At 42.5% G+C, this 23033-nt stretch overlaps 1 protein-coding gene across 19 annotated transcripts in view; it reads left to right on the plus strand.

The window, feature by feature from the left end:
• si:dkey-166d12.2 (rap1 GTPase-activating protein 1) overlaps window positions 1-23033 on the plus strand; it is an 88256-nt gene that overhangs the window by 37284 nt on the left and 27939 nt on the right. For 5 of the 19 annotated variants that reach the window (XR_004574640.1, XM_034287256.1, XM_034287257.1 and 2 more), the window contains exons 1-3: window positions 7278-7444; window positions 12687-12778; window positions 22085-22125. The exons of 2 other annotated variants lie outside the window; for them this stretch is intronic. Coding sequence is in view for 14 of the 17 variants with exons in the window: in XM_034287256.1 (XP_034143147.1) it covers window positions 7293-7444; window positions 12687-12778; window positions 22085-22125 (285 nt within the window). In the remaining 3 variants the exon portion in view is untranslated. Of the gene's footprint in view, window positions 1-5704; window positions 6100-7277; window positions 7445-11951; window positions 12023-12686; window positions 12779-19962; window positions 20473-22084; window positions 22126-23033 lie in introns of those variants that run through there. 12 more of the 19 variants (XM_013138355.4, XM_013138354.4, XM_013138353.4 and 9 more) reach the window with 10 other exon arrangements.

Below are 23033 nucleotides of genomic sequence, written 5' to 3' on the forward strand. Positions count from 1 at the left end.
ACCTAAGAAATACACAAAGCAGAAAAAACAAATAGAAATGGGAAAGCTGGTCTGGTTTATGGGAATCCCTTTTTTGGGTCCCAACTTTTTTGGAATCGGGTTTGTATATTGATGTCTAGATTAGTGTTTGGTTGTCATTGCTGTTTGCTGTTGGTGTTCAGTGCACTTCTAATTCCACCAAGGTCTACCTGGAGTAACTGCTGAGGTCATTGGTTGTCCATTTAAGGATTATAATCCGCTAATTAGTCACCTTGTCAGCAGAGTTAAAAGCATCTGAGAAATGCATCTGAGTGGAGCTCCCTCAGACCAAGACTAGTGGAGAGCAGAGCAAAACAGAACACTGACGCACAAGAACAAAGGATCACCTGTGTCAGGCCAGGGTTCAATTTGTTGTGCGATCAACCATGTTAATAGAACTAGTGTCAACAGACTGGGAAGAATGAGTCACAAAGCCACACCCGCAGGACAGGCCAGTCAGATACTTATTCAGATTAAGTTACTCTTTCCAAGCTGGCCTTACATGCCTGTTTTCCAGTGTTTTTTAGGGGCATGCTAAAGGTATCGCAAAAATGCCAGCTTTGTGGGTTTGATTCCCATGGGGGTGGAGTTTGAAAAATATAAGAGGTTTTGGATAAGGGATGCTAAATGATGAAAATTGCTGCATATATTTTAAAATGTTTATGTTTTTGTCAGAATTGACTGTAAAAGAAAAGGTCATATCTCACTATTTATCTAGACTGCTTCCGCTGACCTTTTATCAGCAAGTTTGATCAGTAATGCATTGCAGCCACTGCGTGAACAATATAATGTTGCATTGAATACCAATGCCGTTATAGCAGCAACATTTGCTCCCAAACGTAGATGAACCTTAAGTTACCAGGGAACTTCAGAATCTGGTTACAGTCAATGAGTAAGCTGTTGCCCCTCTCACTCACTTTCTTTGTCTCACACACACAAAGGTACTTCCTCCCACATTGGCATTATTAGTCTCTCGGCACTGAGTGAAATATGGGTGAGATGACGGTTTGTAAATGTAAAGTATACCCTATAGCCAGGGCCGTAGCTAACGTGGGGAAAGTTTTATATGATTCACAGGGCCCATGGCTTCTGGAGGGCCCAATGATGGTAATAATATACTGTTGGTCTATATGTGAGGGGGCCCAGGATTCCTTGCAACAGCCCTACCTATAGCTGCCTTCACAGATGATTGAAGGCACTTAGTAAAAGACAAAGGGAGAGGGAGTGTATGGAGATGGAAGAAGCCAGAGAGAAAATAAAAACTGATTGACATAGTGAGGGAGTGAAAGAAAGAGAAAATGAAAGAATCTACAATTTACACTCGAGGATTATGAGGTATTCTACTTAAATCCTTTAATTAGCGTTATAACAGGCCAAAGAGCATTTGTCTTCCAACTATTCAGCATACAAACACCATACATTAGGTTTATATCTGCCTGGGCTGTTCATGAAAGGGATTTAGGATACTTACTGCCCATGGCCTGGTTTGACTCCTCCATTTCTTTTGGAATAAGGATTGCAGCCCGAGGCCCAGATTGAGATGTCACATGCGATTCATACCCCCTTCCAGGCTGCCTTGGTCTTAGTTAGGTCGATATCCCCGGAGGAGAAATGTTGTCTGTTGTTTAAGACATTTGTCAGTGCGTGTACCAGAGCAGTTCCCTTTTGCATCTATCGAACACTTTTATAATGACACCTTCAAAAGGCCAAGGAAATCTCAGATTTACTAGAACACTGGCAACATACAGGCAACCTCCTGCTCCTTGGTGGTTGCATGAGATGACCTGAATCCAGCCCAGTTATCAAGGTCTGAGAGTAGGAGACGGGGCTATAAGTCTCTCAGCCAAGCAGTGTCTTTCATCAGTCCAGACAGCATTCAAATCGAAGCGCTTTTTCACTCCGAGTTACGCAAGTCTATGTTAAGAACATTTGTGTAATTTAGTGCCCTTCCCCACAGGCATGTTGTTTTTGAGAGTAGTTGATATGAAAATAGAAATGGAGAAGTGACTAACCTCCTTCGTTCCGCGAGGTGGTGCTCTACTCAGACAGTTGGGGAGGTTGTGTGCATTGTCCCCAAAGACAATAAGAATGGTGACTTTTGCTGTTCCCTGTTCGTCCACCTCTTTTTCAGGCAAAATCGTCTGTTCAATATCACCTACACCGGTCAGGTAGAGAAGAAAAATGAAACTAGCAATTCGGGATGTATCCATGTATCTAATGCAGCCTTCATGCCTAAGGTTTTAACTTTGTCATGGTGTTCTATGGCTTTCCGGTTCTTTCACCCTCTCTGTTCGTGTCAGAGGAGTAATCGGGATATACAGTGTGCACCGTGTTCTGTGTAGAGTAACAAGGAGAAACACAGGGAGCAGACTCTGTGCTGGTGTTACACAGGGAGCAGACACTATGCTAGTGTTACACAGGGAGCAGACACTATGCTAGTGTTACACAGGGAGCAGACACTATGCTAGTGTTACACAGGGAGCAGACACTGTGCTGGTGTTACACAGGGAGCAGACACTATGCTAGTGTTACACAGGCAGCAGACACTGTGCTGGTGTTACACAGGGAGCAGACACTGTGCTAGTGTTACACAGGGAGCAGACACTGTGCTGGTGTTACACAGGGAGCAGACACTGTGCTAGTGTTACACAGGGAGCAGACACTGGGCTAGTGTTACACAGGGAGCAGACACAGGGCTAGTGTTACACAGGGAGCAGACACTGTGCTAGTGTTACACAGGGAGCAGACACTGGGCTAGTGTTACACAGGGAGCAGACAGTGGGCTAGTGTTACACAGGGAGCAGACACTTGGCTAGTGTTACACAGGGAGCAGACACTGGGCTAGTGTTACACAGGGAGCAGACACTGTGCTGGTGTTACACAGGGGGCAGACACTGTGCTAGTGTTACACAGGGAGCAGACACTGTGCTAGTGATACACAGGGAGCAGACACTGGGCTAGTGTTACACAGGGAGCAGACACTGGGCTAGTGTTACACAGGGAGCAGACACTGGGCTAGTGTTACACAGGGAGCAGACACTGGGCTAGTGTTACACAGGGAGCAGACACTTGGCTAGTGTTACACAGGGAGCAGACACTGTGCTAGTGTTACACAGGGAGCAGACACTGGGCTAGTGTTACACAGGGAGCAGACACTGGGCTAGTGTTACACAGGGAGCAGACACTGGGCTAGTGTTACACAGGGAGCAGACACTGTGCTAGTGTTACACAGGGAGCAGACACTTGGCTAGTGTTACACAGGGAGCAGACACTTGGCTAGTGTTACACAGGGAGTAGACACTGTGCTAGTGTTACACAGGGAGCAGACACTGGGCTAGTGTTACACAGGGAGCAGACACTGGGCTAGTGTTACACAGGGAGCAGACACTGTGCTAGTGTTACACAGGGAGCAGACACTGTGCTGGTGTTACACAGGGAGCAGACACTATGCTAGTGTTACACAGGGAGCAGACACTGTGCTAGTGGTACACAGGGAGCAGACACTGTGCTAGTGTTACATAGGGAGCAGACACTGTGCTAGTGTTACACAGGGAGCAGACACTGTGCTAGTGTTACACAGGGAGCATACACTGTGCTGGTGTTACACAGGGAGCAGACACTGTGCTAGTGTTACACAGGGAGCAGACACTGGGCTAGTGTTACACAGGGAGCAGACACTGGGCTAGTGTTACACAGGGAGCAGACACTGTGCTAGTGTTACACAGGGAGCAGACACTTTGCTAGTGTTACAAAGTGAGCAGACACTGTGCTAGTGTTACACAGGGAGCAGACACTGGGCTAGTGTTACACAGGGAGCAGACACTGGGCTAGTGTTACACAGGGAGCAGACACTGTGCTGGTGTTACACAGGGAGCAGACACTGTGCTGGTGTTACACAGGGAGCAGACACTGGGCTAGTGTTACACAGGGAGCAGACACTGGGCTAGTGTTACACAGGGAGCAGGCACTGGGCTAGTGTTACACAGGGAGCAGACACTGTGCTAGTGTTACACAGGGAGCAGACACTGTGCTAGTGTTACACAGGGAGCAGACACTGTGCTAGTGTTACACAGGGAGCAGACACTGGGCTAGTGTTACACAGGGAGCAGACACTGGGCTAGTGTTTCACAGGGAGCAGACACTGGGCTAGTGTTACACAGGGAGCAGACACTGTGCTAGTGTTACACAGGGAGCAGACACTGGGCTAGTGTTACACAGGGAGCAGACACTGTGCTATTGTTACACAGGGAGCAGACACTGTGCTAGTGTTACCCAGGGAGCAGACACTGGGCTAGTGTTACACAGGGGGCAGACACTGGGCTAGTGTTACACAGGGAGCAATGATGAGGAGTGGCAGGGTGTGAAACTGGATAACAAAACCGATGTGACAGGGAACCAATGTTGTTTGGAGGTCATGCACACAGCCAGTTGTTCTCCCTGCGCCCTCTCCAATCTTCCCCAAACTGTCTCACTCCCTCCTGGGGCAGAGCAGTAGTGAGGTCACGGTGGCCTTGGGTCGCACGCTTGCTGCCCTCTGTTGCAGCCATTTCCTCCTCTCTAGCCTCCTCAACTTCTCCCAGTGAATTCTCAATCCGTAACTGGATTGGACTTGGTTGTGCGAACAGCTCTGTCTGTTTTGCCTATCCCGCTCAGGAAAAATACACTTTCTGAGCAGCAGCACTCTCGTGGGATTGGGGAGACTATCTCCATGGTTTATAACTGCAAGCAAGGGACAGGTTTTACCTAGAGGGGCATGGACCCACTCTATTACAGGCTTGGCAATATCTGGGTCACTTTGAGAGTGGATAGGTAGCCAGGACACTAAGGCCAAGCAGCCTACTCTTACGATGAGTGCTGTGGGGTCTTTTGTGACTACAGAGAATCCCTTCCAGGGATTGATGAGGACCAACACTGCTTAGATTAGCAGCAGGGCAGTTGGATGCAGTGTGCAATGCTGCTGGTTTAGAAAACATTCACCTGTGGGCGAAACAAGGGGAATCCATTGATTCCAAAAAATGTTGGTCTACAGTTTTGATACAGGTGTGAAAGTCATCATGTTCACTAACAAGGGACTGTAGGTAGCTCTGGGCTGGCTTGGAAGACTACACCTTTGTTTAGCATAAGCCAGATGGTCCTAGCAGATCCAGGTGGAGCCCTCCTTCAATGCCCCGGGGACCACCAGGGGCCATTGACCGAGGAAAGAGAGCTCCTTTAATACAGTCCTCTGTAAGGTGCATCACATCTGGAAGTCTGACAGGGCAGGTGGGACGAAATGGTAGTCTGGCAAATTTTTTCTTCTGGTCCTGGTAGACATGTACCACATGGAAGGTGATGCTATTTAGCAAGACATTCTCTCTGCAGAATCCATTATCAATGCTTGAGATTGTAGGTATTTCACCAATATTCAGTGGTCAGCCTCAGAGTCAAATTGAAAATAAGCTGGTTGAGATAATGTGAGTGGAAGTGGTTTTATAATGTTAGTCAACAGCCTTTCAGAGTGATGAGGTAGATAATGGGGACTGAGTGATTTGATATCTTGTTGAGGTAGCTCTTTTTAGCATTTCACATCACGAGTCCCGCCCACTCCATACACACACTGCTCACTCATGAACATTTCTACTTTATCAAAAAAGGTAAGTGAACCAATGAATAACAATTTGAATTGACTCTCCACTGGTATAGTAAGGGAAAGAGACATGATAATGGGACAAAGGAGTCCGTCCAAGTGGTTTATAAACATATGAGAGAGGGAATATACTGTATGTGTGAGTGGACGAGAGAAAGGGGAGCTTTCCACAGCAGCATCTGACAGTAAAGACTCAGCCCTGACAGCAAGTGTAAAAGCACAAAGACTGAGTCAGAGCGGTAGACTGAAACTGGGGAAGAAATGTTGTTGCTGAGCAATAGCTGAAGACTGGTGTGTAAAGGAAGGAAGAAGAAAGGGAAGGAGACATTAAGAGCAGTTGAGAGTCGGAGAGAGCGAGCCTTTGTCTGGGTCCTGCTCTATAAAGCTGTGCTGATCCCTTCATCCCGTGCTGGACTCTACATTCTGCTCGCCCTGCTCACACACTGATGCCAAGAGTAAGTAACTCTGTTTTCATTGTGCTTAATTAGATTATCTACTGTCTCTTTGTGTTCTTGCAGGCTTGCTGGTTAAGCTCTGTGTGTGAGTGTGTGTGTGTGTACATGGAGGAGAGTGATGCAGTGGGAGAGAAAGACAAGACCATTAACACCATACATGTTGTTAGCTCTAAGAATTCAGCTGATAACTGGGCATTTTTGCAGTTGAGCGGTGCTTGCATGCTTACTGTCAGTCCAGGAATCTATTGGATTGATGGTTCTATATAAGTAGGCATCATTTGCAATCCTAATGAGAACATTTGTATCATTCAGTCCATCTGTTAGTCAGCTGACAACTTATTTAGCTCTGCTATGTACGTAGGTTGCAGTAGATCTTGCTTCATTTGGATATCAGATCATTTCTGCTGTAAGTATTGGTTTTAGCACCTAATGCTATTGCACTGTTTTGGCAATGTCTCCCAAACTGCACTTAGATGGTTGTTTTAGGGGCATTCAACCTTTTCCGCAAAGCATTAGCTTTTTTCTGCCTCAATCACACTGGCACATGTTTTTCTCCATTTATGTCATTAGCTTCAAAATACTGTGTGATATGTTTACAGTAAGTATTCCAAGCATCTGTTGTGATAGCTCAATGTAGCCAGCTATCTCTCTTTGTTCTGGTCTACTCTCTGTGGATACCATATTCTTTGGTAGTGACGTTCCTTCTTGCTCTGATACACTTTCCTCCTCTTTGGGACCAGGTGATCTGCCATTTCATATTTTGATTTGCAATCTTGTCCTCTCGCAGAGCTTAAACATCTGCTCAGCACATCATTAAAGTTGAGATCTTTTTCAATAATTTCTGTCGCCATGGTTGTGTTTATTAATCAAGTTAACAGAAAATGGAAGGCAAGAATATATTTTATGTAGTTTATTTCCAGAATGATAGATTGAAAGATACAAATTAATAATATTATGCCATCTGAGGTTGTCACTAATGTCTTACACAGAGTTATGATATTTGCCAATGTATTCAATATGCAAGACAATACTATACCCACCTGGCAACATATTGGTGTAAACATGTTGTTATTCACTCTATTTTCTCTTTCTTACTCTAACTCTCACACACACACACACACACACATGCACAAACACACAATACCTTCTCTCTATTTTATTATATTGATGCAGCTCAGAAACTAGATAAATTCATGCAAACCTGTCTAGCTCATTTGTATTTCCAGGTGTACATCCACCAGGGGAGCAGTCAGCTTATTTGCATTTTCTTATCAGAGCCCATTACCCAGCTTTACTGCGTGGAGGAAGTGGTCCAAAATGCTTTCCTAGCCTGGAGGTTTATATGGTCAGTGTTGGACACACTCCCACATTCAGACATTATTTTAGGGCTGCATGACTGTCATTTTTTGATCAGTTGCCTAGGTGATCCCTGGACCAGGACACTCCCTCTGTCGGACCGTCAGTCCTGGGCAGTGTGAACTGAGACACACATGGATGACCATCTGCCACTTTTTCCTGTTTCACACTTCCTGTCAGTTTCACTCTAAAATAAAAAATGTAATGTTTTAATTTCAATATATAATATTTATTGTATTTCACTCTATGTACTTCTCACTCATGATGTGCAATACATTTGATCTGGACTTTGATCTGGTTTCATTTGGACATTTGTAGTATAATAGTTGTCGATGTATTGTGATGTGATTTGTGTAGGACACATTCAGACTGTGTGTTTGTTTGCTTCTAGAGTGAGGTGAAAGGTTTTCAGGAAGATCCCTGACCCCTTTGTACCTGGAACGACTTCATGTGTATTAATGTCTATGCTTTATCCAGCCACTGCCTATACCAGCCTAGTACCTGGTGTCAGCAGCTTTCTAAACCAGCCTAGTACCTGGTGTCAGCAGCTTTCTAAACCAGCCTAGTAACTGCTGGCAACAGTTTTCTAAACCAGCCTAATCCCTGGCATCAACAGCTTTCTTAAACAGCCTAATCCCTGGTGGCAACAGCTTTCTTAAACAGTTTAACACCTGGTGTCAACAGCTTTCTTAAACAGCTTAACACCTGGTGTCAACAGCTTTCTTAAACAGCTTAACACCTGGTGTCAACAGCTTTCTTAAACAGCTTAATTCATGGTGTCAGCAGCTTTCTAAAGCAGCCTTATACCTGGGCCCGGTTTTGGATCAAATCTTGAAAATGGGTTTTTCAAAAGAAAAAACGGATTACATAATCGGATTAGATCACGTAATCCAATCTTGGTTTTGATCCGGATCAAACCTTTAGTTTGGGTTTTTCAGAACTTTTTTGTAGGATTTGGATCACTTTGATCCAAAAAATCTGGATTAAACTGATCCCATCAGAAGGGTGGATTCAGCGTGGATTTCATGCCCAAAATGTAATGAAAACATTAAAAATGTATCAAATAATACTATATTTGGATCATGCAGTATCTTACAAGATATCCTATTTATTCATAAGGTTTTAATTTTATTTGTTCATCCGTCAGGCTACAGTGATTAGGTAGGCATTAACGTATTCAGCCTTTCAGTATAGGCCTACAGCAAAGTAGAAAGAGTTTGGCCTCATAAAATAATCCCCCAAACAGCTGTCAAAATTGACCAAAAACAATACATTTTATTCTGTCACTAATTGATATATATATATTCATCACAATCAAAAATATTTTCGTTTTTAGAATATTTATTAGTGATGCATTCAATGATTACAGAATAACCAAAAAAATGCAAAGAATGGCAATCACCGATTTTTGAAATCCAAAACAAATCCAAATCAGAAATAGTGTCTAACTATTGCGTCCCTTGTTGCACGTCCTGTTTGCTCGTTCTGGCAGAATGCAGGAGGTTGGTTAGGGTCTCCAAGGGGCTCAGGTGCATCATTGTCAGCACAGAGAGGGACATTGCGCTTAGTAGCGATGTTGTGCAGGACAATACAGGCAAGGGTTATGTTGCATGCTTTCTTTGGTTCCGCTCTCAGGTAGATAAGGCATGCAAAGCACCTATTAAGAACTCCATTTAAACGCTCAATTGCACATCTTGCTCTGCAATGAGCAGTGTTGAAGCGTGCCTGCGCCGGTGTATTTGCTGTTAGAAAAGGAGTCATCAGCCATGGTAGGAGTGGGTAGGCACTGTCTCCTAATATTATGCCATCCGGTCGGTTGGTTTGGAGGTCTCTATATAGAGCGCTCTCCCTCAGGATGCGTGTAGTTTTGGCCTGAGAAGGTTCACAAAGTACTCTATATCAGCTTTCCCCAAAGCGAAACCGGACATACAGCTCCTCAGTGGTGTATTGCTCCAGTGGCTTGGTACGTTCAACATACACCCTTTGACGGTATCCTCTCCTGGCAAAGTGGTGGTGGCGGTGGACAACACCTGCCATTTCACTGTCTCTCTGTGAATCCTCTGAGGAAGGCTGATTTATATGGCTGTGTAGTTGGTCGTTTCAAACACACCTATTACAACTGATTGGTATAGGCTTGTGTTCAATTGAGGCAATTGGACCCAAGGCCTATAATTGATTTACAATGTTCACTATAGTAAAGCAACGGAACCATGGACTCAAGAAGCTGTAACTTCACTGCTGCTGAAACCAATGCACTACTAGAGGGTGCTCGGTGCCATTATGGAACAATAGTTGGAAGTTTTAATTCTGCTAAGGATACCAACAAAAAAAAAATGATGTTTGGACTTTAATCACAGAAAATGTGAATGCCATAGGGTCTGGCCAGAGGAGGACCACAGACCAAATCAAATTGCGGTGGAAGAATCTTAAGGCCAGGGCAACAAAGGACCATGCTGAAGCCAAAAACCCACAAACAGGCAACAAGCCATTTAAGAGGGGAGATTACACAGATGTGGTCCTTGACATCATTGGAGGTGAGAAGTCGCAAGCTCTCCATGGTATTCAAGGTGTTGTAGGGGATGGCGAGTCTTGGATTGAGGAGTAGGAGAATCTGCCAGTTCCTCCTGAGGCTGATCCAGAGAGCGTATTTATATTGGATCTAAGCTCTGTTCCTGAGGAAGAAGCTGGATCCTCATTGGTTGAGCCAGTGGTAGTTACCACAGGATCTCAGAGGAAAGGCTTGAAGTGCCCTTTTTATTCAATACATCTATATTTGAAACTTGTTATTAATATCCTCAATGTAGAGTGTTTGTGTTGTAGGTCTCAGATGAGCAGACTGCTGGAAGAGGATGGGGTGGGGTTTTACTTGTTTTTAGTTTTTTTTAAATGTGTGTGTATTCATTTCAAATATAAATGAACTTATATTGACCCCACACTGGCTATTCTACTTGTTGCTCTTTACATATCTATAGTTCTACATTGTGATTTCCTATCCTGTTTGAGCACTGGTTATCCAGATTTGGTGATCCTGAAAAGTTCCTATCCGGATCAGATTGATCCAATCCGATGTTGCTTTGAAAAACTGCCTCAAAAGTAAGCTGGATTACGTGATCACGGATCGCAAAAAAAAGGATTACTAAATCCGGATCAATTTTATCCGGATTAAAGCTTTTGAAAAACTGGGCCCTGGTGTCAACAGGTTTCTAAACCAGACTAATTCCTGGTGTCAACATCTTTCTTAACCAGCCTCAAAAGCTGTTTCATGGTCAGATGTGGGCAAATCCTTCATTACTTTTTCATCAATTAAGCTTCACTTTACAGATGGACAATGACCCGAACATACTGCGAAAACAACCCAGGAGTTTTTTAAGGCAAAAAAGTGGAATATTCTGCAATGGCCGAGTCAGTCACCTGATCTCAATCTGATCGAGCATGCATTTCACATGCTGAAGACAAAACTTAAGGCAGAAAGACCCATGAGCAAACAACAACTGAAGACTGCTGCGGTAAGGGCCTGACAAAGCGTCACAAAGGAGAAACCCAGCGTTTGGTGATGTCCATGCATTCCAGACTTCAAGCAGTCATTACCTGCAAAGGATTCTCGACAAAGTGTTAAAAAATTACATTTTATTTATGATTGTGTTAATTTGTCCGATACCATTTGAGACCCTGAAAGGGACTGTGAATGAAAATGGTTGCATTTTCATGAGGGACTGTGTATAAAAATGGTTGCAATTCCTAAACATTTCAGAAGATATTTTTGTTCAGCCCCTTGAATTAAAGCTGAAAGTCTGCACTTCAGCTGTATCTCGGTTGTTGTTTTTTCTAATCCATTGTGGTGGCATACAGAGCCAAAATTCTGATAATTGTGTCTGTCCAAATATTTCCAGACCTAACTCATATGTGAGAATTGCTAGTACTTTGTGAGATACCTAATCATTCCTTTATGAGATCCCAAGCACATGGAAATTACTGCCCACAGAATCAATTCAATAATTCTAGCAAGGAAATGTTTCTGTGTAGGCCAACGCAGGGAGACAAAAACTGACATCCCCTCTCATCTCTGAATGTACTGTAAAGCCATGATAGAAGAATAAAGCAAATAAAGAGCATCATTACTGCTGTAATTGAGGAGACTGAGATATGTATTGACACACTTCTATTGCAAGTCAACAGTGGTGTGTGCTGAGTGATGTGTACTTTTATGTAATCTATTTATACAAAAAAGTCAGTCTGAGACCGAGGTTAAAGCAACCAAAAATTTACAAATGCAAAAAACACACAATTCTGAAAAACAAAGGTAATTTATTAAGCTTATGATTCGCCTAATTGGGACCACAACCTTGAGTATAAAGTTTTAAAGGTTTTGGTGCCTGTAAGGCAATTTCCAGATAAGTAGACCTGCAATTTGCAGATAAGGGATTCCACAGAAACAAGACCATGTGCTACATATGATTATTGAAACTCCAAACCACCCTTTTTTATATGTGATGGACATGGAACAACTAGTGGTTAGCGTTGGGCCCACAGCAGAAAGGTCACTTTTTGGAATCTCAGAGTCAACAAGGTAAATATATTTTTGTGTCCTTAAGCAAGGCACTTAAGGCTAGTTGTTCTAGTTAAGAGTATCTGTTGACTCAAATATGTGTTTATGCATGTAACTGTGGTTGTATGTGGGGGGCGGGGTCAAAAGGATATACATATCAGGTCATGAGGTTTACTTCTCTCATAGAGTGACTCCTTCAAGGCTCAGCACTGAGAGGCTCTTTAATTGATTGAATATGGCCTGTAAAATGCCTGACTGATTGCCAGTCAATCCAGCAGCTGCCTGATTCGTGAGACGTGCGAAGTAACATGGTTTGACTGATTCATAGGTCTGGCTAGGCTGCTAATAAGATCCTGTCACTAGAGAAAATGTCATCAGACAGAGGGACCAAGAGACCATATGAATATAATGCACTTTTCCATCTGTTTTGATCACCCCGTAGACGTACAGTATAATGAATTAGTAGTTCTATTTCAGTGGTTCATACATCCCAGTTTCCAGCCAGGCATTGCTGCCTGTACTCACCACACAGACTCAGGAGACCAGTGGAACAACGCAGAACATTGCTGGCATAACCCCAGTGTTGTCTCTCTGTGTTTACTGCAGAGAGACTAGAGTAATACATGGGCTAAATTACCATGAATTTCCTAATGTATCAGTAACTGTTTTCCTCTGTGACCCACAGGAAACGAAATGGAAGTATTCCTCATATTGTTGACACACTAGAGACCTCTGTCGCGCTCCCAGTCTCCGTATCAAGCTTGTTCATTATCAAAGGTAGGAGGGGCATCCAAACATACATATCCCTTCAGCTCTTCTATTCGGCCGTTACCTGTCATTGACATCTCTTTGCAAACCTCTCTTATCTGTCTCTTCTCATCGCCGTGTTGTGTTTTCCTGCCCTGTGTGAATGTGAAAGGTGTCACCAACCAGACTGCTCTAGGGTTGGGTCAGCTATTCACTGAAGTCAAAATTGCAAGACAGGTTTGCAAGTCATTATCAAAGTTACTGTATGTGTGGGACTTTGATCTGCAATTGTGTGCAAAAGTATTGGCATGCTTGCACTTTGTGTTCTTAGTTGTTTTTGTAATCTGAGCCGGCCAAAAAGAGAGAATGTATTTTACTGAGTGACTGACTGACTGACTGATTACTGCTTGTTAAATAGCGTAGTGTGTAGAGACGAAGACTCTCACACAGGGGTACCTGTGTTTGAGACTCAAGGCAGCCAAAGCAAATTATGCTTTAGGATTTGTTCAGGATAGACAAAAACCGGCTACAACCTTTGGTGGTTATGTTATAGGAAGCTTAAAATAAAACTGTTCACAGAAAGTTGTTGACGTATTATTTCTGGTGGATTTTCGAAGTACGCATCCGTGCATGCTTCTTGGGTTAATATTGGCTAGATCACAACCCCTGGGGCAATAAAAGAGAAGGGATTTCCAGGATTCTTGCGTCTTTTCACTTGATGAAAAAGTCAGTTATTGTCACATATATTGACAGTTATTGTATCAATGTCATTCACGAATGAAAGAAAAACAAGCGTTGTTGTGCCATGAAATGAAATAGCTTTGGCAGTGTAAAGTTCATCTTCAGTCTCGCTAGCAATTGCTCAATTCTTATGACTATTCCAAGTAGTAAGTTACTAGATACTAGTAGGCCTATTACTGGCTAATACAAGGCATACAGTTCATAGATGCTATTTGAAGTAAGCTTAATAAGAAATGTTAGTCAGTTTAACACAATGTTTTATGGTGTCTAGCTAAATATTCAAACTTGGCTTGATGTTAATGCGTGACAAAATGATCTAATGTCGAGACACAATTTTCTGATGATGTAGTTTGTCCCAATCAGTCCCAATACTAGCATATTAGCTTACTATATACAAAACAGTACGTACTTCACCATCATCCGTGAAGTACGTACTTGTAGTAGTATGTAGTATGCGATTTGAGATTCAGCCGATGCATTCGATTTCCTTGTAGTTCACATAGCGTAGCGGTTAGCGATTCAATTGTTATTGTATGGATAACCAGCTACAGTAATTTTTGTACAAAAGTACACTTGAGTTCCGTTAATAAACGTTCGGTTGCCCATGTGGTCTTGTGGGATTATCCCTGCCTTTCAGTGTTTTGACCCTGGTTTGATTCTCCCCTCAGACTTGACAATTTTTGTCTCTCAGAAATATTCACTCAGTACTTTTCTACCGTTGCACAACAATATACTGCGCAGGAAAAAATTAAGAGACCACTGCATCTTTTTCTTTTTTTCCAAAAAAGTGGAAAAGGAAGGTTTTTGTGTGAGGAACAGAAGGATTAAAATTAAAAGAACACTGCAAATAGAACGCTTCTGTTCCTCACTCAAATCCTTCCTTTTCGACTTTTTTGGAAAGGAAAGAAAAATGTGCAGTGGTCTCTTATTTTTTTCTGGAGCTGTATGTGTTGGTTTTGTCCAGGTGGGTCAGGGCAGAGTGTAGAGCTGTGGAGATGGCGTTCTCTGTATGGCTGGCTTTTGTCTCTGTCGAAGCGTGTGTAGAACCTGTTTAACTTGTCGGTGAAGGAGACGTTGCTGGCTGTGCAACTAGTCTCCAAATGCAACTTTTATCACAGCCATTACATTTTTGCTGAAATAACATGGGCCACAGAATGTTTATTAATGAAACTAAAGTGTACTCTAGTACAAAGATTACTGTAGATGGCTAGCTAATAGCTATACAGCCTACCTATAACGAAAACAATGACTCCAACCATTCCATAGCTGGTTCGTTTCTTTAGAACAATATAAAAGGGTCACATATTACAATTATTATTAAACAAATATGAGATTCAGGGAATTACAGAGTGAATATATATTGTTGTGAGGCAGCTGAAAAGTACAGAGTGGATAAATATTTCTGAGAGACAAAAATTAAAACGTCTGAAAGGGGAATCGAACCGATGTCAAAAGACTAAAGGGCAGAACAATGCTGGCAGAACATGTACTGTTAAATAATGATAACGTTTAATCTAATCTAATATGTGGAGGTAGACTGCTTATCAGCATCGCTTGTGGTCTTCTCTCTGCCCTTCAATGTTTTGACCCTGGTTCGATTCCTTTCTCAGACATTCCAATTGTTGTCTCAGAAATATTTGTAATGTTTGGAGATCAGCTCCCCCTGGATGTCATTTCAACCATATGTGCAGGAGCTCGGCTCCTTCTGGCTCCCGCCAATGTATCTCCTGGTCCAGGTCTGTCTGTGCATGTTCCTCTCAGTGCTGTGTGCAGGGGTTCACTGCGTCAGCCTGCGTATGTTTGGTGGTGATGGTGGTCCTCAGAGCACAGGCGGAAGACCAGAGCAGCTGCTACAGTGGACAACACTTTACAAAGTCAACCTCTTCATGCTCCTCTGCTTGGCTGACCAGAGGAAGGTCATGCAGGAGCCTGCCGCTGCTCCCTGCTGCTGGGCCCTGGTGGATTTTCTCTGGGTCATGTCTATCGGCTTTTGTGCGCCCAGCACTTCGATTGATTCTTTTTGAAAAAGACTGTATAGCCCCACAGTCACTTGCCAATCAGAGGGCACGATTGGGGAAGAGCGGCCAGTAGGGTGGCATGGCCAAATCATTGGCAGTACCTTCACAGTTTGGGGACAAGTTCTGGGAACTGGAATTGGCATTTTTAGTCCTTCAAGTTAATACAATGTAGCCCGTGCTGGCTTTTATTCCAAAGCCGGTTTGAGGCATAGAGCCATTGGTGCAGTTGTATGCAATATTATATAGATTCTATTTATAGGTCACCCTAAAGTGTCTTGAGATGAGGGAAGCTTTCTTAACATTGCGTGCTAGAGACTCAGGCTGACCTGAGGTCTCAGAGTAGGTTTGGACTGTCTCATATTAATGCGAGACATTTGGTTTCTGAATTGGTTGTATCAGAGATGGTTGGTTAAATAACTGTTTTAGAAATTAATTTTATAATATTTTCAGATGTTTATAGGTATCTGATTGAAAAGGCTAAGTTGGCTACAAAAAATAATCATCATGGTTTTGCTGTGAGAGAGTAGGTCTGTGTTGCATATTGTGGGGGCCTGGGTCAATGGTTCGTGGGATTTTAGCTATTTTCCGGAGATCAAATGGACCTGTCTGCAATATTGAAGGGATCATGCTGTCCACCGTCAAAAGTATGCCCCTGTTTTACTGTGTGACACAAACAAGCATCGACCTCCAAAAGGAAAGCTACATACCACTGCTGAGGAAATGGTTAAAAATGGCTTACCATGCACCTGAAACAGCAACACTCTGACAAAGTAGTGGTTGAAATTGTACGTAGCTAAAATAAATACAATATTCTTTGGACAACACAGATACATCCACGTTGGCTTAGTTGTAACTAGCTGGAACACAGTTAGCCAGCTGATGGGTGAGGTAGTTCTTGAATTAAGCATGTATTATTATACAGTTTGGTGTTGACACTTATTTGGTGCTGCTCTTCACAAACTACTATATTTACTCTACTCTCCGAGTATGCTCAAACAAACTGTAAAACATGATTGTCTTGATCAGGGACAGGATGACAAGGTTTTTTACCTGTTTGTCACCTTGAGGATTAGAACTGGCATCCTTCAGTTCTAACGCTCACTAGGTTATTCTGACACCTAGTGTATTTTGATGAATTCAGAATATCCATATTATGCTACTTTATTTATTGAAATGAATAGAGAGCAGAACCTTTTCTGGAAGAGTGGTTGGTTGCAGTAAGTTCCATGTTGCAGCAGTACATTGGCAGTGGAGACAGCAGCCTAGACCTCAGGACCACGCAAAACCTAACAATTATAAAACACTGTTAGATCACAACAGTCTTTTATATTATTGCATATAATTGCTCCTGGTCCAAAACTATGACAATTTAATGTAGATCTAGTGCTTGGTTCTGTTTGTCTGATGTTTAAACTGAATAGGCACATAATTATCCATTCCCGTCCTTTTCCCCAAGCACACCCCAAGTTCATGCAAATTCTAATTTGATTATCTCACATTAATTGGCTTTAATTTGTTGGCTTGACTTTGTTTAAAACTAATTACTCTGGGGGTTTTTTTCTTACTACATGAGCTTCCTAATGACTTAATTACCAAAGATCAAATGACCTAACTATACTGTTGGAGGTAAAAAATAAATAAATAAATGAGTTGCAAAACATGTTCTTTGGATTGGTTAGTTAATGATATGGTCTTATCTAACTGTTGTTCATTACTGAAATAGTCTGAAAGTATTAATGTCCTGTATGTAACAGATTTCTAGCTATGTAGTTTTTATATAGTCCCCCTATTTCATGGCAATTTGAAAAAGAAACTTTAATAGATATAGCCAAAAACGTAATGAAAATTGAAAACAGCAGATTGGAACATCATTAAAACACACTCTCACAACAACTAGTGAGTTTGTTACAATAAATAAACCTTTCTTTTACTGTAGATGAAACTTAAGACAAAAAGACCTCTAAAGAAACAATAACTGAAGATGGCTGTAGTATCTGCCTTAAAGCATTACAAGAAAAATGTGAGAGTGTCTGGTGGGGTCAATTGGTGCAGTAAGACAACTCAGTCAGGAATTGCAGGCAAAGGATGCGCAACCAAATACTAAACATAAGTGTTGGGTTTGGACATAATAATAATATATCCTAATACCTTTGATGCCCAAAAAAAGGGGGACTATGTAACAGCATTTTCCAATATTCCAAAAGTTTCTGAAATCCTACATTTCTTTAAGGGTCAAATAATTCCTCAGAGAAAATCAAATATTGTCATGCCAAATTTGTTTCTCAGATCACTCGGTCCCTCCTACAGCCTGTAAAATGCCGACCATGCCGCGGTTACCTCTGTCTAGGCCTCGAGGGCATCCCATGTTAATGCAGCTCTCTGCCCCCACCCAAAGCCTCGGGACCAAGCAGGGTCAATGGAAGGCCCTGAATACAGTGAAAGACTACAGCCTCCCAGTTCATAGACTGTTCTCTATATTACCGCATGGCAGACACTGCATCAGTTTATTATGTCTAAAACCGAAAGTACACCTTACAGCTTCAACCCCCAAGCTATTGTCAGTTGTTAGTGTATTTTCTTACTCATTGTGTACATACACTCACCTAAAGGATTATTAGGAACACCCTACTAATACAGTGTTTGACCCCCTTTCGCCTTCAGAACTGCCGTAATTCTACGTGGCATTAATTCAACAAGGTGCTGAAAGCGTTCTTTAGAAATGTTGTCCCATATTTATAGGATAGCATCTTGCAGTTGATGGAGATTTGTGGGATGCACATCCAGGGCACGAAGCTCCCGTTCCACCACATCCCAAAGATGCTCTATTGGGTTGAGATCTGGTGACTGTGGGGGCCATTTCAGTACAGTGAACTCATTGTCATATTCAAGAAACCAATTTGAAATGATTCGAGCTTTGTGACATGGTACATTATCCTGCTGGAAGTAGCCATCAGAGGATGGGTACATGGTGGTCATAAAGGGATGGACATGGTCAGAAACAATGCTCAGGTTGGCCGTGGCATTTAAACGATGCCCAATTGGCACTAAGGGGCCTAAAGTGTGCCAAGAAAACATCCCCCACACCATTACACCACCACCACCAGCCTTCACAGTGGTAACAAGGCATGATGGATCCATGTTCTCATTCTGTTTACGTCAAATTCTGACTCTACCATCTGAATGTCTCAAAAGAAATCGAGACTCATCAGACCAGGCAACATTCTTCCAGTCTTCAACTGTCCAATTTTGGTGAGTTTGTGCAAATTGTAGCCTCTTTTCCCTATTTGTAGTGGAGATGAGTGGTGCCCGGTGGGGTCTTCTGCTGTTGTAGCCCATCCGCCTCAAGGTTGTGCGTGTTGTGGCTTCACAATTGCTTTGCTGCATACCTTGGTTGTGACGAGTGGTTATTTCAGTCAAAGTTGCTCTTCTATCAGCTTGAATCAGTCGGCCCATTCTCCTCTGACCTCTAGCATCAACAAGGCATTTTCACCCACAGGACTGCCGCATACTGGATGTTTTTCCCTTTTCACACCATTCTTTGTAAACCCTAGAAATGGTTGTGCGTGAAAATCCCAGTAACTGAGCAGATTGTGAAATACTCAGACCGTCCCGTCTGGCACCAACAACCATGCCACGCTCAAAATTGCTTAAATCCCCTTTCTTTCCCATTCTGACATTCAGTTTGGAGTTCAGGAGATTGTCTTGACCAGGACCACACCCCTAAATGCATTGAAGCAACTGCCATGTGATTGGTTGATTAGATAATTGCATTAATGGGAAATTGAACAGGTGTTCCTAATAATCCTTTTGGTGACTGTATATCCTGTGTTATCAGTTATCTATGTTTTTTATGATTTGTATATTCTCTTTATCTTTTTTAGCAGTACATTGTTCAAAAAGGGCCTGAAAGGAAACATTTCATTGTTAGTCCACACCTGTTTTATGCAAGTTGTTTTGGGTAAATAATCAATGTTTTGAGCACAAACTGCTGTATATTGTCAAAGGTTTTTTGTTTGCACTGTCAGATTCATTCCATTCTACATTCGAATCATATAACAGACACAATCTGGCCATGTGAAAACATCCAGGGATGAAAGTCACTGTTTACTCATCTTTCAGCAGTACAAAATTAAAAATAGGATCTGTTCAACGTGATGTGTTCAACTCACTGTGGACTACAGCACACTTTGACTATATTTTGTCAAAGTTTGGCAGCCGAGTGTGTGATCTTTTGAACCCTTGTTTTGTTGTTGTATTCAACACATTGATAATGAAGTTAGATTGACCCTCTGACTCTGTGCCGGTTCATAGTGTGTGATGGAGAAACTAGGCAATTTTAAAGTAATTTTTTAAAAAGATATGGAGCAGGAAAGATCCCTCTTCTTTGTTTATGATGCTATTATCCAGTTGTCTATCAGACAGAGAGACAGAAGATGAGGCAAAAAGGGGAAGAAACTTTTCTCACCATTTGAAATATTAAAATTGAGAACTTCACAAAATGTGCAAGCGAAGGCCAGTGAGCGAGAGACATGCATAGTTATTGACAGTGGGAGGTGGAAAACCGAGTTGACTCCCTCCCTTTCTACTTCTTAGATAACCGACAGTGTGTGAAATGAGGAAGAGAGTGGAGAGGATCTCAGTAATGCACTTATGCACACAGATATAGGACAAGAAAACATACACACCCATGCATTCTAATGGACACGCATTGCTGTTTTGAGACGCAAGAGCTGCTGCAGTTCCTGTTGTGTTTCAGTGTCAATGGAATACAGTGTAAAGTGCCGGCAGTACTCAGTCATCTGATCGTCTGATCACTACACACACAGAGACAAATATACCTCTACACATTTTTTCTGGGGAAGTCTGAGTTTTGGAATAATGACTGACTTCAGGATGACCAAGAGTGGCCTTGTGTTCCTCAGTCCTCTGGCTGTTGCACAGGGTCAGAGGAGAAAACACAGCGATGTAAGTATTCACTCTCGCTCAGTAAGGGACGGATATGTTGTGGAGCTGTGATCTTACCGTGTAGTGTTTCTGTAAATCCGCGTCCATTCACCATTGTTCAGCACCAGTCAGAGCAGCTGTTCTCGCTTGAGGGCACAGATTTGTCTAATCACTTACTTTGATGTGTTGATTTATTACGTGGACAGAGATTGGCTGAAAATGAAGTTTACAGTAACAATACAGTTGAGAGGTCAGGGGATGATTAGGTCAGGGTTTATCTCTGCCACAGTTTCCAGTGCTGCTATTACTCATTACCTTTCCGTGGTCTGCTTGTTTTAGGCAGAGAGGTTAGTCACTGCACATGAAGACTAGGTCCCCAGTAAACAGCCACTGGTTTGGTGGAGGGTTTAACAATAGCATCTCTGTTTTACGTTACGATCACCACTGGCCATTTGATCAGTGTTGGTTTGCACTTTTGTTTGTTTTCAAGGCGGCACCAGGATCTCCGACGTATCATATGACACTGTTTGTTCACAGAAGCAAAACAAATAGGTTGCACCCATGGCTTTTTCTGAGGCAATCCAGTGTTTGCCAGTCTGTGTGTAACAATGTGTGAATTTCTATTAGTGCGTGGTGTGTATGATCCCCTACAGTCAGGCCTGGTGTGCCCATGGTAAATTGATGTTGTCATGTGGAAACATCAGCTGGACACCCCTCGTCCACTTGTGTTACACGGTATTGGGAGAGAGCCTAGCTGAACAACATGCTGGACTGTCATTGGCTGTGTGACCCTGTAGTTAGCCTTTTTTATTTCAGAACCTGCCTTGCGGTCATGTTGAAGTTTCCTGCCAACAGGGTGTTCTGTATAAAACAGCAGCCTGACTGCTTGGCTGGGGGGTTTTCTTATCTGCTCAAATGAGTGTGTCTTATCTGGGATGGACTAGATCCCATAGGCCCTAGAGGACTGTATGTTTTCCTGTGGATATTCTTTCTCTTCATGAGATTCTCTTATCAGGGCCAGAATGGATCCGGCAGATAATGAGAGTTGATAGGGAATGTAATTTTAATGAGGTTAAAGCATTGGTGTTGATATTTTTTGTTAGGTAAGTCGGGATCAAGTCCTGTAGGACTTGCACAGCAGACAGCTGTTGATTAGAAGTGAAAAGTACAGGCACAGGGAGGGTCATGTTAGAAACTATTTCTAATGCTGTGAAACTGACATTTGCTAACACACACACACATATATATATATTGTACTCCCCAGTCTGTGTTGATCTGATGGGCTATGTGTGTTTAAGTCAGGCATCATTATATCCTGAGTATCTACAGTTAACACCGAACCCCTGGCAGTCAGCTTAGATGGGAGGTGGCTGTCTGGGATCTTAATGCTTCCCCACCACCTTCCAGCTCATTCAGATGAGAGTATCCGTTTCACGCTGATTGTTTGGCGGCTCGTGTTGTACTGGGGTGGCTGGCCTGAGAAACAAGTGATTGGAAGGTAGAGGTGCTCTGACCGGCGACGCTCTCAGGTCCTTATCCACAAAGGTATCAGGGTGAACACAGGAGACGTGTGCAGACAACTGCAGACCCACCAGTAAACCACTCCCTCTCTTTGATTGTCTTTCTCCTTCAGAACTCGGACCTATTTGCAATGATCGAGAGGATCCAGGTACAGTAAGTTGTCTACACAGTAAACACTCTTATAAAAAAATAGGTGCTAGTTGGAACCATGTGCATTTTTTGGTCGCTGTAGGGAAAGCCTTTTAGTGCTAAGCAGACCTTTATTCACAGGTCTCTGTAGGTGCATTTGAAAGGTTCCACCAGTGTTTTTGTTTTCACAATGACGTTCTATATGACAGCCCATTACATATCATAAGGCCTTCCTTTAAAGGCCTAGTTATACTCTAACAATGGATTACCCTACTCCTCTACACTGGAAAAAACTTCTCTGTAGCGAGTACAATAAATACATTTTTGCTTCATTTGTTGTGTAACACTGCAAACTCTGGTGTTTAGGAGACCTTATGAGCATATAATTGTAAAGTATACAACTGACACAGATCTTAGGGGTTTGATGAATTACTATTGCTACAACTATTCTGCGTACTGGATGTTTTTATTGGAATATAAAATCAACATAATCAGCTGAAGGCCACTGCATCAACTGGTAAGAGCCTATCAAAGTTTCTGTGTGTAGAAAGTCTATGAGTTTTAAACTGTCCTGGTTGGAACCTTGTTGAACTACTTCTGTTTTTTCAGTTTACTCAAAGTTTGTTGCTTAGGCCCTAGTTGTTGGTGACACCTTTCCTGTTGTCATCTATCACTCTCACACTGTCTTCTGCTTCAGTTACTACTCTCTATCACTTACCTTTCAATCAAGTGTATCCTGTGAAAGTTTTATTTCAAAGGAGGATATTAAATATACAACTATAAATTAAGTTATTTACAGACGAGACATTGCACTTTCCGTTCTAAAACAGGGATTCCCATAAACCAGACCAGCTTTCCTATTTCTATTAGTTTTTTCTGCTTTGTGTATTTCTCAGGTGTTAACATTATGGGAGTAGCCTAAAGGCCAAACA

Source organism: Esox lucius, chromosome 17 (assembly GCF_011004845.1).
Source record: "Esox lucius isolate fEsoLuc1 chromosome 17, fEsoLuc1.pri, whole genome shotgun sequence".
Taxonomy (NCBI): domain Eukaryota; kingdom Metazoa; phylum Chordata; class Actinopteri; order Esociformes; family Esocidae; genus Esox; species Esox lucius.